The following is a 15,578-nucleotide window of genomic DNA, read 5'->3' on the forward strand; positions in this document are numbered from 1 at the left end:
AGCATATGTAACCACTTTCCAGATGCACAAGTGTGTGTCAGCTTTATGTTCTTTTCATTATCTGATAAAATTTATTTGTTAGGTGAGACGCTAATTCTGTATTTCTATGCTGGTTTTTTTGGTCTTGGCCTTAATATTTATGGAGTATTCAGCTGATTTTTGCTGAAGCTAACAAAAAATACCCTCCAGCTTGCAATAAGATCAGGCTGTTGTTATACACGTCGTTAGTAGCTATCGCTACTCAGTATGCAACACTCAGCAATTCCGCAGGTTTAAAACAAATGTTTTTGCACAGTGGCAATGCTATGGCCATTTAGTCAACTTCAGAAAACATAGTTATCTTAAAACAGAAGCAACAAAAGTCTTAATTTATGCTCCAGAACCTGTTATTTGTCAAAGTCCTGAGGCCTTGTTCAACTGTAAGCCACAATGCTATCTGAATCCTGCAGCGGGGTACACTGAAAAGGAGCAGAAGACATGCAGGCACCAGAATGATGTCGAATGAAACAAGAGGCTTACTATGCTGGGAAGGGCATTAATCATCACATAATGAAGTATGTGTTTGTTTCTGGTAGATAATTTCTGAAGGAAAGGAGTTAAAAAGAATAGAAAGCAGAGATATTTATTTTTCCTTCTATTGCTCCAGCAGATACCTTTTGCAGTCACCTAATCAAGAGTAATTAGTAAGATCTTCATCAAAGATAACTAGCTTTCACATATATTACAGGTGCAAGTGTGCAAAATATTTAACATTCTGATTTTCCTCATGATTTTGAAAACTCAATTGGTTTTGGGTTTCATTTTAAGCTCAAGTTTCATTTATTTTTTCCCCATGAACTTGCATAGGAAAATCTAACTGAACTTGAGACACTTTACAAGAAAAATGCTTCATATAAAAGTATGAAGTAGTCTCAAAACCTAATTATATTTCATGATAAAATAATTTCAGTTTTTATATTACAAAAGTAGAAAAGACCATTGTGTCTTTTCAGTTGTATAACATAATACATGTATTTAATATATATTTGTAGGATCTGAACGTAAAAGCTGGTTCAACAGTTCTTTTTTGCAGACTACACAATGAACTGAAGTACCGTGTATTGTTAAGTGTGCTCATGAGCAAGTTATAGTTCTTTGTGAACATTTACATTGCATCAATTCATTTAAAGTTAATACCACCCCCCCACACCCCCCCCCGAATCATAAAGAATTGAATCTTCTCATCACCCACCTGCCTTCAGGCCTATGATGGGCAGGTAAAACAATCCCAACCTTCCCTTCCTCTTAATTAATCCCCACTTTCTCCCCAGTCTGGGATGATGCTCGTGACAGTGCTGGAAAAAGAGCACAGTTTCACTTCAACAGAATCTACCTATTCAGCACCATTGTGGGCTCCAAGGACTTGCTATTTTTAAATCCTGCATATATCTACATCTGTGTGGTTTAGATTTCTTCAAATATTAAAAGACCATCAGGAGGGTGTGGCTGCAATTCGTGGTAGAAATAGGAGAAGAAAAGGATTATTCACAACCTGCATGTTTCTTGTCATCTGGAGGGCTTAATATCTGATCATATAAAATGTGGTCCTGTTGCAAATTTGTTGAGCGCTGGGTTTTTAAGAAAGGGTTTAAATTTTGCAGCTTAAAGTGAGATACATACAGCTTTAGGCAGAGGCAGTTAGGAGCAGCTTATAGCTTGCAACAAACTGGAAGTTATTCATAAGCCAGCAATAGATCAATGTGATTTATTAAAGGCTTTTTAAAAACAAAGTGAGTGGCCAATGTAGTCCATACACTGATAAAGTGAGGAGATAACTCACTGCATAAGACAGAAATCATAAAAAAGGTGGTCATTTGGAAGGAGTCGCTGGCTTCGTGCTCGCCAACACAAGATCATCAAGTAAGAGAGGGCTTTTTTCAGCCACGTCTTGAATTTCTGCAGGGTTGGAGATGCCACAGACCCTCTGGGTAATGTGTTCCAGTACTGCAACACCCTAGCAGGGAAGCTTTCCCTGCCACTAGCAAGAAGTGACTCCATCTGCTGTGTAACTCCCCATCAAGCAGTTGTAGGCTGCTGTTAAAATTCCCCCATTCCTCTTCTATTGCAGGAATACATTATAGCAATAACTCCATACTGGCAGCATAAAAAAAAAAAAGATTGTCTATTAATTTCTTCCTCAGCCTACTTATTTGAATGGTTGAATTACTAATTTCATTGAGAAATCTTGACATTTCTCCTTTCTGTGGAAATAACTTGTCTCATTTAACTTCTGCTGGGGAAGGCCTGTAGCACTAACAGGGTAGATTCTTCTTGTATTACAGTATTTTTTTCTTGGAGCTTTAATTTTTTCTATAATCTTTACAAAGGGAGACATTTATTTATTTATTTATTTATTTATTTAAATAATGTGAAAGATATAGTCGTGAAAAGTATGTAGAATTGCAGACCACAGCGCAAGTGAAGAGGTGCTGCCCTGTTGTGCTGTGTAAAGCGAAGGGGTCTCCAGTTGCGGAACAGTAGAATACATATGCCCGCACAAACCACCAAAGGCAGAAGGAAAATACATGTATTTTGCATCTTAGTAAGGAATGTTTTCTGCTTTAAATGGCACGTTTTGTTCCCCATTTGAGTGTTTAGAGGTGTTACAGGAGCTCTGATCTATTCAGTTATTATTTATAATTGATTAAGCTCAATCCTCTTTGCAAAAGGATACTAGTCTGGTTTGGTGTGACAAGTGTTTATCTAATTGAGTACGTTGTCGTTCTGTTTGTCGTACCATAATTCACATGAAGAAGCAATAAACCACCTCAGTTAACAGGGAGTATATCGACAGCAGTCAGGTGGTATTCAGAGAAAGGGGAATAGCTTCTAGAATAATCACTGGGAGCTAAGAAATAGTTCTATTTAATCCCTGTATTAAGCAGTAATCAGATTTTTTTAAAAAAACAAACTGAATACAAGCAAAAAAACACCTTTATTAACAACTAAAATATGTTTTATATCATGTACAGATTTATAGGCAAGAAATATTCAATTTGTTTTAAATAAATTCAAATGCCACTTTTGTGCCACCTCCACGACAGCTCTGAACTACCAACCCATGTTCCCCATATTTAGGTCATTAGCAAAGTTTTGAAAGGCAGGAGGGAGCTGCAATGGACTTTCAGCTCCTTTCAGGGTGCAAATGGAGTTATAGACAGCATTGGAGCTGGGGAAGCTCATGCTGGTTTTAGAACACACATGTAGGACTGAATATCCCATGTCTTCATGGTCTCAGCCTAACACTGCTGTCACTGACTGGGAGGGTGGAGTAGGAGCAGATTTGTGCCTTGTTCTTCTGGTCTGGCAGGTTGTTCACCAAAACAGGCACTGATGCCAGGTGGCTGCAGCATTGTGGTCTCCTGGTCCTCCCTCTTCCGACATGGGTGACTTAGCAGTTTAACTCTTCATCAGTTACTGCATTTAGCTTCGCCTCCCTTTACAGTTTCAAAGTCCTTGAGCTAGTTAAGCAGCAGCTGCATTTTCTGGTGTGTGGTATAGACATGACAGTATGTCAGTTCTCTTAATGTAATGTAAAGCTATAGGAATGAATTATGCACTGGACTCTCCCTGATCATTCATCTGCTTTCTCAAAGGTTCCCCCATTAGCTGTCACTCTGCTATATCAGATCTTTCAGAAGCAAGTAACTTGAAAAAGAGCTACAGCAGAAATTTCAAGGTGTAACATAAACACTTGGTATTTTAGTGCTCAATATATAAAGGGCTGTAGCAACCTGCTTACTATATTTGGGCTGCAGCTTCGAGTATTTCATAGTTAGGGAGCAAGAAAAGGAAGTTTTATTTTGATGAGTTATTTTTAAAAGCTAGCAATCACATAAATTCATGATTCATTGACTACTGGGAATACGGTCATTTTTCCTGATAAAATAAAAAGACAATAAAGCAGCAAAATTTGATGTCATGGCTGTTAAGTTCTGTAATTTTATATTTCCATTGATCAGAAAATGAATTTATGGTCTACGTATTTTCAGTATCGTAAAAGTCCAAGTAATTTAATTGTTAATCTAAGGTCAAAAGCTTATTAGCATAATAATATCTGAACTGCACTGCCCTGAAATCCCCTGATAGGCATCTTTCAGACTCCTGCTCCTATAAAAACTGTTCCCATTGTTTCTTGACCCTATTAAAGTTGTTCCTAGACTAGGGAGATAAGCTTTGCACAGGTAGTTTATGAGAGCCTCTCAATAAGTAGTCCTTAGATGATGCTTTTGTGCTGGGGGGGATGGCTGGTTTTTATGTGAGATATTAACGCTACAGAGAGAGCCTGTATCAACCCTGACGCTTGTTATGATTTCCCCTTTGGTTTCATAAACTTTGTTAAAAGTTTCACTGCTTTTCCTCAGAGTCAGTTCTGATAACATTAAATTATATGTTTCAAGGTATAAAGTTATTTGAGGCTGGGGGGTTTTTTGTGGTTTGTTTCTTTTTTGGTGTCATAGTATTCAGGTACATTGTGTTTCACTATTCAGCCTTCACATGCTTTCGCAGTCCTGGGCATATTTATTAAGTAATGTCTTCTCTATGTTTTGAAAACCTGTTAGTTTGAAGTGCTATTGTTACAAGTGCTTAAATCTTGTGTTTAAAAAAAACCAACCCAACCACCACTTTGCAAGGTGGCAGAAGGCTTGTAATAGTGATGTGAGAAGTGTCCTTAATGCCATAATGTGTCTTTGCTTTCAAGAGGCTTTGATCCACGGAGGTCTTCAGGCGCCTGGCTCCGGCAGCAGGATCTGGGCCTGTGGTTCCTGTATTATAAAATGCAGGGGAGAATTAGGAAACTCAGCTGAGCTTTTTGAAAAGCGGCATGCTGAAATTAACTGTCTAATGTGGTAAATGGGGGAATGAAGACAAGAGTGAAGTAACCAGGAATGGGGTCCCATTGGAAGTCCACTTAGGATTTCTTTGAATTTTTTTTTAATTTTTTTTTTTTTTCCGATGGGTATCTTCCACGGCAAGCCTGGGGACACCTAAGCTGTATGCCTCTGAGTGAAATGCAGCCACACCTGAGTTTGGACCTCATGTAGTCTTCTCACATATAGTTTCATCCTTGCATAGGTACGTAGGAGCTGGTAAAGTCTTCCTTTTCGTCTGGACTTCCATACCTCAGCTGAGCGTGATGTAATGGGTGTGCAGTAAGATTCCCAGCTGAGTTTGTTAGAAATAGGTGGAATATTTCTGCTTCAGGCCCAGTGTTACAGTTAGATTTGTTAAAATAACTCAGCTTCTGCCCAAGTGAAAGCAGCCCGGTTGCAGGATCCCGTTGCAAGGCTGGAGAATCAGGGTCAGGCTTCCCATTGCTCCGGCCTGGGGAAAGTCACATGCAAACTGACGGTGGTCCGTGCTCTGCACGTTCAAAGTGGCAGTACAGTGTATCAGGAGAACGATGAAGGCATTTAGTTCTCTTCGAGAAATGTCATTTAATTATTCATTGTGAACTGTTTGTTGAACTCCGCTTGCTAGGACTTACACGTTTTGAGCTGGTTCATAAGCAGAGCAAAATACAGGAGGGAATCATATTTAAATACTGTATGACTGCCTGCTAATTATTTGCTTACTGATCCATGGAAGCAAATGAACATAATGGGCATTAAACTAACTACTGAAGTTAGCATTGGTGAATAGCTCTGCCACATGAAAAGACATAAAAATGTTAAGAAAAAGATGCTTTTTAGGAATAAGGCACACTCGTGTTTTTATTGTTGCCATTTACTTTGAACAAGTTTTGGGGGGCCTTGTGATACTCAGAACACATGGACTAGTGGCACTTTATGTATAATTGGGTAATATCTTGTTTTCATTTGCATAATACAAGCAAACCCAACAAAATACCAATATAGGGCTGTGTAAATGCAGTGCTAGCAGTCACTAGCATGACTAAGTGCAGTAAGGGAAGGCAGGTGATGATAGTTTATAAGATGGCTAAAGACAGACAAATGGAAAATAACTATAGTATCCAACAATGGCGACACATTTTCCCACTTAGATGACTTTTTATGTATAAGAAATATTATTTTTGGAAACTGCCTAACCAGGTCTCAAACCAGCTTGCACCAGGTGCATGTTTTGTGGTCTACAACTGAGAAAAGTTCCACTCATACATACGTATTTGCTGAATAAAGTCCTCAGGAGTTACCTAGGGTATAATCCTTAGAGGTCGTTAAAGCTTTCCATGAAAAAGACTAAGATACCAGTTGTAAGGAGGAAAAAAAAAAAATCACATTGTATAACTAGTTCATATTATGTCAAGAACAGTTTTCCATACAGGAAAGGGATGGTGTATTTGACAGGAGGTCTGAAGGAAGGGGAGCTCTGGAACAAGTAGTTCACCAGAAGTGAAGAGCAGACAGTCCGACACAAAGGCTGTGCACACAAAACTTTTGCCAGACGGCACTGTCTTACACATTGACACCTACTTGTAGTAATCAGGGAGAACAATTTAATTTGTGAACGGTTCTTCTGTATGAGAACTGGTATGTGCTAAACAGATAATGACTGATGAGAGGCTCGGATCAGTAGAATGATGTTTGCTTGGCAACAGTAAGTGTGAAATGCATCTTCTGTGCCTCCAAGATCAGGTAAAACTTCCTTTAACAGCATTGTCCCTATTCACTGTGAGCGGGACCCTACTTGTGCCCCGAAACGTGGAGTTGTGTTAACTTTGGCACTCCTGATGGTGTGGAGTCCTGCTAACTTTGAGCAGTAAGCGAAAAGGGATCAAAATCTGGTCAGAATCAAATCACTAATTATAATCATCCCAGTTATTACAGTAAAGTGCTGCTGCTCGAGGGTGATTATGGATTTGTATACACCTCAGCTTCTCCTTTTTAACCTTGTGAAAAAGCACCATTTTATCTCTTTTTTCTTGCTTTGTTGCATACTTCTGTGCTTACACATTGGAGGCAAAAAAGGACGAAGTATTATTGAGCTCTACAAAATGGAATGAAATCCTGTCTTTAAATGCCAAGGGCTGGAGGTGGGGAGGTGAAGGAGCAAACTTCATTGCTTCTCTGGTATTCTGAGTACTCAGAAGTCACCTATGAAATGAAATACTTTGGGTTTCATGAGTGGCTGGTGGGAAACAGGGTCAGTATCATACTATCTTTAGGAAAACAGGAATGCATAGAAGTAAGAAATGTTCTACAAAGATGCTTCACATTTCAAGCCTTTTTTTCTTGGAAAAAAGTTACCGTACATCCAGTTTTGACTGAATTTATAACTTTATACTGTGTTAGCACAATAAAACAAATTTTGATAACTCTATCTACAAAATATAAATGATAGAAGAAGTGATCACCTTTCAGATTATTTCTCTGTATCTATCAAGGCTGTCTTCAAAGGAATATCCAGTTATTGGAAAAATAATGCAAAAATTGAAAATAGAGAGTAGCGCTCATTTTTTTGCAAGCATTTGTTTGCTTTCTCAGCGTGTTTCTACATATATGTTTCTTGGCATTAAATGGACTGCCAAGGTAGCATTAGCATCACCCAAAATGGTAAAAACAAATTCAGTGCATAAATGAATGATGTTATATGAGGGATATTTTTCTGTGAATAGGAAAAAAAAATCACACAAGGGGCAAAATGAAAAATTGAGAAGGAGCAGGAGAACAGTGCTTACAGAGTTCTGCAAACTCCATTACATGTGTATCCAACACATGCCTACCAGTGGTAAGCAAAGCTCTCAATACCCCTCAAACAGTTTGGAGTTAGAATTAATGCTTTTAGAAAACCACATGTCCCCTGTTCATGGCCAGCCATTCGCCCTCGGACTAATGCCACAAAAACGGTGGCAAATTACTGGATTCTTCCCAGAACCATGAGGTCATGATCTCATAAGATGATGTCATCTAGACTCTGAGCCATATTGGGGACACACTGAGCAACTGAGTGAAACACTGATGGGGTTTGGGACTTACAGGAATACTTTTTGCTGACATGAAGGATTAGGAAAGTCTCTGCATATTGTCCTTCTGTGATATAAAGAAAACAAAATCCCCTTTTTATGTGGAGAGTCAGAGCTGTGCATTTTAATTTCCTCCCAAAGAAACAGGCTGGAGGTGAAATCAAATGAGACACTGGATCGAAACTCAGTGTCTGCTTAACTGCTGTGTTAGACACCAGCAAAAGCAGGAAACAAGCTCCTTCAGAGGGAAGATCTTCCCATTTCAAAACACAAGACTACTCTGGCCGTGACATCCCTTGGGGATGGCTGCTGGGGCAGGACCCTTTAACATCTTTGGTAATGACCTGGATGGTAGGACAGCCCGCTCTCAGGAGCTTCACAGGTGATACCACACTGATAATGTGGCAGGGCAGGTTCAGAGGGACCTTGATAGGCTGGACAAAAGGGTTGACAGGGACCTCCTGCAGTTCAGTGGTGACAAGTGCTATGCCCAGCATCTCAGGCAGAAAAACCTGAGATTTAATACCAGCTGGGGGGCCAACAGGCTACAGAGCGGCTTTGTGGAAAAATACCTGGGGTGGTCTCATTATTTTTTATTACTATCTCAAAGAGCAATCAGGCTGTGGGGAAGGTTTTTGGGAAGAGAGTCATGAGCAAAATTCTGGATTAACATTGCTTCATCCTACTGAGGCTGGTCTACATGAATCACAAAAGCTACAGTAAAATTTTCTAGGTTATCTCTAACCTAGCTAACTTGTCTCTAGCATCTCTTTGTATTTTGGTTATTCACTTGAAATAACTTAATTTATTGAATGGGTTGCTTTGGTTAGCTTCAGAAAATAATTCATGCCATGAGTGCTTACCAGAAAGTAACTGTCATTATAAACGTTTATCATCCCTGTTTTTTGTGTGTGTCTTATATGACTCTTTCTTGCAGAGACTGAAGGAACTGAAACAGAGGGAGTTTGCTCGAAACGTAGCTTCTAAGTCACGAAAAGATGAAAGGAAACAGGAAAAAGCCCTTCAACGTTTGCACAAGCTAGCTGAGCTAAGGAAAGAGACAACGTGGTAAGTGCATAGCTGCTGAAACATAAAAAAAATACTTTTAAAATAAGCCCACCACTGTTTGCTGGTGCTGTGGGACGTGGGGCTGTTGGAGTCCCTCAGCTGGAGCTCCCCGCCCCATTTTTATAGCATTTTGGAAGCAGTATGTGTACAGTAATTTGGTTCACACTATGTGCAGAAATGAATGTTTAACGTTGCTTTTTCAGTGGAGCTAAAACGACATCTATTTTTAGTTTAAAAAAAGATGTGTTTTATATATTTCATAAAACCAGGCACATTGGTTGAGAGCTGAGCGAACTAGGTCATGCATTTGCAGGCTGACACTACTTCATTGATGAGGTGAGGAATACAGTCTGTCTTTCTAGGTTGTAACAGATCTCTGTGATTTATTTTTCAAACTGCTTGCCTGGGAAAGCATCCAGAAATACAGTTTTAAATTTCAATAACTGGGGTTTTTTATATTAAAAGGTGAGTGCTTCTTTTCCCCAGCTCAACAGAGTGTTTACCTCCCTCTGCAAAAGTGACTCCTTGCTAGTGATACGTTTTAGTATTGCATCTAAGCATACTGTTGAAATTAATATTGAGCTTGCTAGTTGTGACTGTACTCTCACTTAAATATGACACAGTTATGACACTGACAAGCCACTGAAAATATATGTATCAACTTTTCACAGTGGAATCTCAGGGGAAAAAAGCAAAAAAGTAGATGCTCAAACACAAATGTTTTATCCAGCCTTTGTCTCACCAGATGAACTAACAGGGAAGTCCAACCAAATTGTAGCTCTTGTTCAGTAGTAGTCTCTTTCTCCATAGCTTGGATGGTGGGCAGCATGCTGAAACAAAGTCTGTCCAAGCAGTTGGATGGGACATGAATGTTGTGAAGTCTGTTTGACATGAGCAACATGACACCCAATTTTAATTATTTTATCCTTTTATGATAACTCACGTAGAGACTCTTTCTCCTCCATCAGTGTTTTAACTGTCCAAATTTAATACTTGAGGATATTAGATAATACTCCCCCAAGCATACTCCAAAATCTGGATTTAGCATATTTCAGGAGAAAGAGGAACTTATTGTTTCCCTTTTTCCATGCTAGTGAAGCACAGATTTTGCGGGGTTTTGTTGTTTCTGTTTGGTTTGGTGTTTTAAATATCCTTCTTCTAGTTCCTGAAGGAGAATTTATCTCTGAGCTTTATTTCTGTATTTAAGAATTGCTGTTTACTACCACTTTGCCTCCTTAGGGATGTGATACAGCCAGACACACAGGATTTTTAAAATGGTATTTTCTAGTTTGGTTTCGTAGAAGCCACCATTTTATTCTGTTAAGAAAGGATTTGTGTGGGGTGTTTAATATATATTTTAAATTTCTGAAGAACTGGACAAGGCAGGAATTCTCATGAGGAATTCCTTTCTCATAAAACTTCTACCTTAATTTCTAGACCCAATAGATTAAGTTTGTCATTCTTTATCTCAGCACTTCTTGGGGTCCTAAATGACACTTGGAAGTTTTCCCAGTGACCCATCATCTAGTATTGCTCTCCACTGTAACATAGAATAATTTGGTTAAAACAACAAAAAGTTGTTTTAACATAGGTCCACTACTTCTAGGGCTGAGTAGTTCCTGTGGATCCTGGAAAAAGGCAGCTTAAGCAGTTTTTGCTCTTCTCTTTGCTTCCTATTAAGTCAAATAGAACAGAAGGGAAGAGGACATGAAATGAAGAACAGAAGTAGACAGTGATAAATTTTTTCTCAAGAGGGATGAATCACTTACTGCACTATTGTCAGCTGAAATACTCTCCCCAATATTATTTTTCCATGAAAGAAATTGCGGAGATTGTGATGGTTCAGTCTGTGAACACAAATAGGATGGGAGCTGCTGGGTGATTGCCTGTGGGTACAGCAGCAGTCACTAGGATGGTGACTAAGAGGGAAGTGGTCTATGAGGCGCTCTCAGTTTTAATATATTTTGTAGCACAAAGGAATGTAAAACCTCTGCTATTCGTAGTAATAGTGTTGTAACCGTGATAGTCTACTGGGAGGAGAAGTGAGGTTTCTAGGGAGATATACAGTCTCTTATTAGGCCAGCCAGTATGTCTAGGAAAAGTGAACTACCTTGTAGGAATATTAGCCCTTCAGCTGGTGACTTCACATGAAGGAACTGGGGGCACAATATTTACTCTTTTTTTTTTTTTTTAAACTAGTCAACTGATCTTATAACAGATGACTTTTTTCATATTCTAAATCTACATATGCACAGATTCTTCCTTTTTCCGTAAAAAAAATCTCTTAGATGCCAGTGTAACAGCATATTTCTGTCTGCAGTCCTCTGAAAGGTACTGACTCCTGAGTTTTGTTTTCCTTCCTAGTGCTCCTGGAAGCGGCCCTATGTTCAAATCCACTACAGTGACTGTGCGAGATCATTGCAATGATATCCCACAAAGTGCTGCCATCGATTCTGCCAACAAACAGGATTTCAGCTGTACGTTAATGCACGATGTGCAGAATTGTAAAGACATTGCTTCTGTTATTTCTTCCACTCCTGGAAATGCATGTAGTAATAAATCCGACACTAACAAATGTGGAGATCAGGTTCAAGGAGCTCAAGGACATAGAGTTGGGTTCTCTTTTGCTTTTCCTAAGAAAGCAGCGGTCAAACTCGAGTCTTCAGCTGCTGTCTTCTATGAATATAATGATGAAACATCTATGGAGCACGGATTTAGCAGAAGAAGTAGGTTTGTTCCAGGAGCATGTAACCTTCAGTCTCCTTCAGCGGCAGAAATAGTCCTGTGCCCTGAGGAGAAACATAACTGTTTTCACCCACTGGTGGAAAAATGCACAGACACAGCAGAAGCTCCTGAAGCTCAGGAATCAAAAGAGCTGGCTAGTGAAGAAAGCAGCGTGCTAGAGAGTCCCGTATTAACTCCTGCTGTATCCCATTCAAAGCAACTGGTGTCCTCGGACATGGATAGCTATGGTATTGATGTAAGTGCAGCAGACTTACTGGACCAAACGCTGCCGGTGGTTGCGGACAGTGCTGAGGTCCTGCCCCTGGACTGCAGCGGTTATGAGCTGCAGGCAAACAGGGCCCTCGCGCAGGCGGTTGTGGAGGATTGTTTATCTCTGCAGGATGTTGCAGAGGAAAATGATAAAGACAGGAACAGTGATTCATCCACAACTCAAACTGAAGTAAAAAAGCTGGGGGCAGATGCATTAGCTCCATCACCATCTAAAGAAGGTAGTAGTGGAGTCCCACAAAGCAAACCGGACATGCGCAAGAGACCTTGTGAACCCTTTGTTCCTGTTCTTAGCAAACATGGATCAAATATTCTTCAGTGGCCATCAGAAATGTTAATTTACACAAGTACAGACCCATCGATTTCTTATAGCTGTAATCCTTTATATTTTGATTTCAAGTCATCAAGAGCAAGTGACAGCCAAGAAAAACCCAAGCATCAGCCAGACATACCTCATTTGCACCACAAAACTGAATCCAACTGTAGCTTAGTTTCAGATTTTACAAATAAACCTACTTCAGAGTGTGGCGATTATGAAACAGAAATGAATAAAAATGTGTGCAACTATACAATACCCCTTATAAGTGATGTTTCCCTCATCAGAAGTTGTGATCTTGAAAAAAATCAAAATAAAGTGTCCTTGGATGAGTCATTCAGGATTAGAAAAATAGAAAAGTATCACATTTCTAAAAATCACTTACGACAAAACACTGTGATAGATGAGAAATATAACAAAGTCTGGATCAAAGAAAGCCATGAAAAATGGCTTCACAAAAGTAGAAAACGGAAAAGGAGAAGAAAATTATGTCATTGTCATCATCATGACTGTGGGGACACAACAGCGGCAGAAATGGAGATGTTCTCAGTGACTGACAAAGAAATTAGTTACAGAGATGAAAATAAATATCAGCACTTCCAAAATAATCCAGAGAAGCGCAGACATGATGCGGGGAATATCTGGCTAGCTACAGGTGAGATACAGCAGACGCATCAAAAACTTGGCATTGAAAATGGTCATAAGAGAGTCATGTCTGTGTCAGATCATGTACATGGGGACAGAGGCTGGTGTGACATTTGGAGTGCAAAAAATAGCAGCCAACACCATGGTTGTAAACGACTGCACAGAAAGAGCAAAGCAAGCTCACAGAGACAGGCAAAGCAGCTGGCTCCAAGTTCCAGGAGGCATAGCTTAAGGTACTCAAAAACGTGTTGCAGCTGGAAAGTCAGGAGGTCAAGCTGTAGCCCAGAGCATAAATGTTTAGAACACTGCTGTGAGGAGAAGAGTCTGAGTCAAAACCAGTCCATAAAGAGAAGTTACAACGTTCTGACAGAGGAACCTGAAAAATCCCACCGCAAGCGGAGACAGCATACCTATTCCTCTTCATCAGATGAGAGCTCATACGGACAGACTTTATCAGCAGAAGAATATCTAAGGCAAGCACGTACTTTAGGTACACATCACAAGGCAAAAGGGAAACGCAGGAGAAGGAAAACTAGAATCCATCGCGTGTGCCTTGACAGGAACGCAAGAAGTGAGACCTCCAGACCTTCCAAAGAAAATTCTGCAAATTCTACGTTAAATGTTTTGGGGGACTTCTTGACTCAAGACAGTCTAGAGGAAACCAACGTGGATCCCAAAGCTGATCATGCAAAAGGTATGGATGAAACAATGCAGCCGGAGGAAAGCAAGTCATCTCTAGAAACTGATAGTTCACACGTGCTGGAAAATGACAAACTGACGGCGTGCGCAGCAGTGGAGAGCTCTCCGAGTACATTTTCTGGCATTGTTGCAGGTTCTGCTGCTTCTGTTCCTGAGCACAGTGCTCTAGCAGCTGCCAGCATGCAGGATGTTCCACAAGATGAAAAGAAAAAAGAAAATGTCAACAGTCGTGAAAATCAAGCTCGTTACAAAGTTCCCCTCCCAAACAGACATTCGGAACAAGCTCCTCCTAAATCCTATCTTTGCCATTATGAATTGGCCGAGTCTCTACCGCATGAGAAAATAAATGAGGTGGCCAGTGAATGGGTACAGTGTAACCCTGGGATATTTAGCAGCCCACCACCCTTGCCATTCAAAGAAGCACATGTAAACAGTCATACCTTTTTAACTACCGAGCAGTTAATAGCTCCCTTCACCCTGCCCGATCAGACATTGATATTCCCTCCAGAGAACCACGAAAAATTCAAAGATCTCCCATCCGAGGCCTATCAGCAGATAATGCCACAAAACATGCTGGCCAACAAAGTGAAGTTCACCTTCCCTCCCCCGGCGATCCAGCCCCCGAATTCCCCACTACAGCCCTTACCCTTGCAGCCGCCGCTGTGTTCTACCTCCGTTACCACCATCCATCACACCATCCTACAGCAGCACGCCGCTGCTGCTGCCAGTACGTTGAAGGTTCTTCAGCCCCACCAGCAGTTCCTCTCGCAGGTCCCGGCTCTTTCCAGAGCGCCTTTACCTCATCTACCAGTCGGACCGAGGCTTTGCCCGGGGGGCCACGCAGCTTTCGTTGCCCCGCCGCATTTGCCGCTGCTGCCGCCCTCGGTCCTGCACCCGACCCAGCTGGCGTTTCCCCCGCTGCCACACACCGTCTTCCCATCCCTGCTGTCCCCACATCCGGCTGTCATCCCCCTGCAGCCCCTGTTTTAGGACAGGTTCTCGGGGAGCGGGGGCGGGGGCGTGGGAAAGGAGCCTTCAGCTCAGCGGTCCTGCTGTTTCTACAGTCCCCATGGCTTTGCAAAACGGTTCTGTGAAATAAACTGGTTAAAATTCCTTGTTCCTTGGGAAGCATTTACTGTAAGTATAATGATGCAAACGTTCATGTAAAGTTCAGACCTATACTATAACTAAAGCACTGAATAATCTGATACTAATATGAACTCTCTCTATATATAAGTGAAAATCATGTCTTAGAATATGTATAATGTATATAAAATATATTTATAGTTCTATAACTTATGTTGTATTCACCTTTTGTTTTTTATCTTTGTGTATTTGCACCTATTTAATGTTTAGAGAAAGCTGATGCACTATGTTTTGTACTATGTTCTCTGAAACTGTAAATCTAGTGACAAACTATCTCTTGCAATAAATTTTTGTTAACTACTTAAGTATATCAAAAATCTTTCATTATAAGCCTCATGGATGTTGTTGTTCCATGTTCTTCTGCAGCTGAATAGCATCCTCTACCCCTCCTATGTTGGGATAATCAGGTTTCCTATACATCAGTGATTTATCAGGGAGGCTGAGAGGCTAATATCTTGAGGGCAGCTGTCTTACCAAGCAAGAGAGAAAGGGTAATAGATCTGTTTGTGTTAACGGTTTGTCAACATGACAAATTTTGCCTACTTGTAGTGCGTGCACTAACTGCTGACTGTTGGGAGCTAGTCCCCTTTATACTAAACCATGAAAAGGCGATGTAACAAAAATAACGTCAGCAGTAGAGGGGTAAAGAAAGGAAAATATCAATGGCAGTTTGACTTCAAGGGAATATTGCTCATAGCGGAAAGGTAGAGCATAGCGAGGGTCTTGGCT

The 15,578-nt window shown here is 40.5% G+C and overlaps 1 protein-coding gene across 3 annotated transcripts in view; it reads left to right on the top strand.

Annotated features, from left to right (window-relative positions):
- Positions 1-15,154, top strand: part of ZNF804A (zinc finger protein 804A) — a 158,474-nt gene extending 143,320 nt beyond the window's left edge. For 2 of the 3 annotated variants that reach the window (XM_052793089.1, XM_052793090.1), the window contains exons 3-4: positions 8,901-9,031; positions 11,396-15,154. In XM_052793089.1, the coding sequence (XP_052649049.1) occupies positions 8,901-9,031; positions 11,396-14,693 (3,429 nt within the window). In that variant the 3' untranslated portion in view covers positions 14,694-15,154. Of the gene's footprint in view, positions 1-8,900; positions 9,032-9,443; positions 9,497-11,395 lie in introns of those variants that run through there. The other variant, XM_052793091.1, reaches the window with a different exon arrangement.
- Positions 15,155-15,578: the final 424 nt, after the last annotated feature.

Source organism: Harpia harpyja, chromosome 7 (assembly GCF_026419915.1).
Source record: "Harpia harpyja isolate bHarHar1 chromosome 7, bHarHar1 primary haplotype, whole genome shotgun sequence".
Taxonomy (NCBI): domain Eukaryota; kingdom Metazoa; phylum Chordata; class Aves; order Accipitriformes; family Accipitridae; genus Harpia; species Harpia harpyja.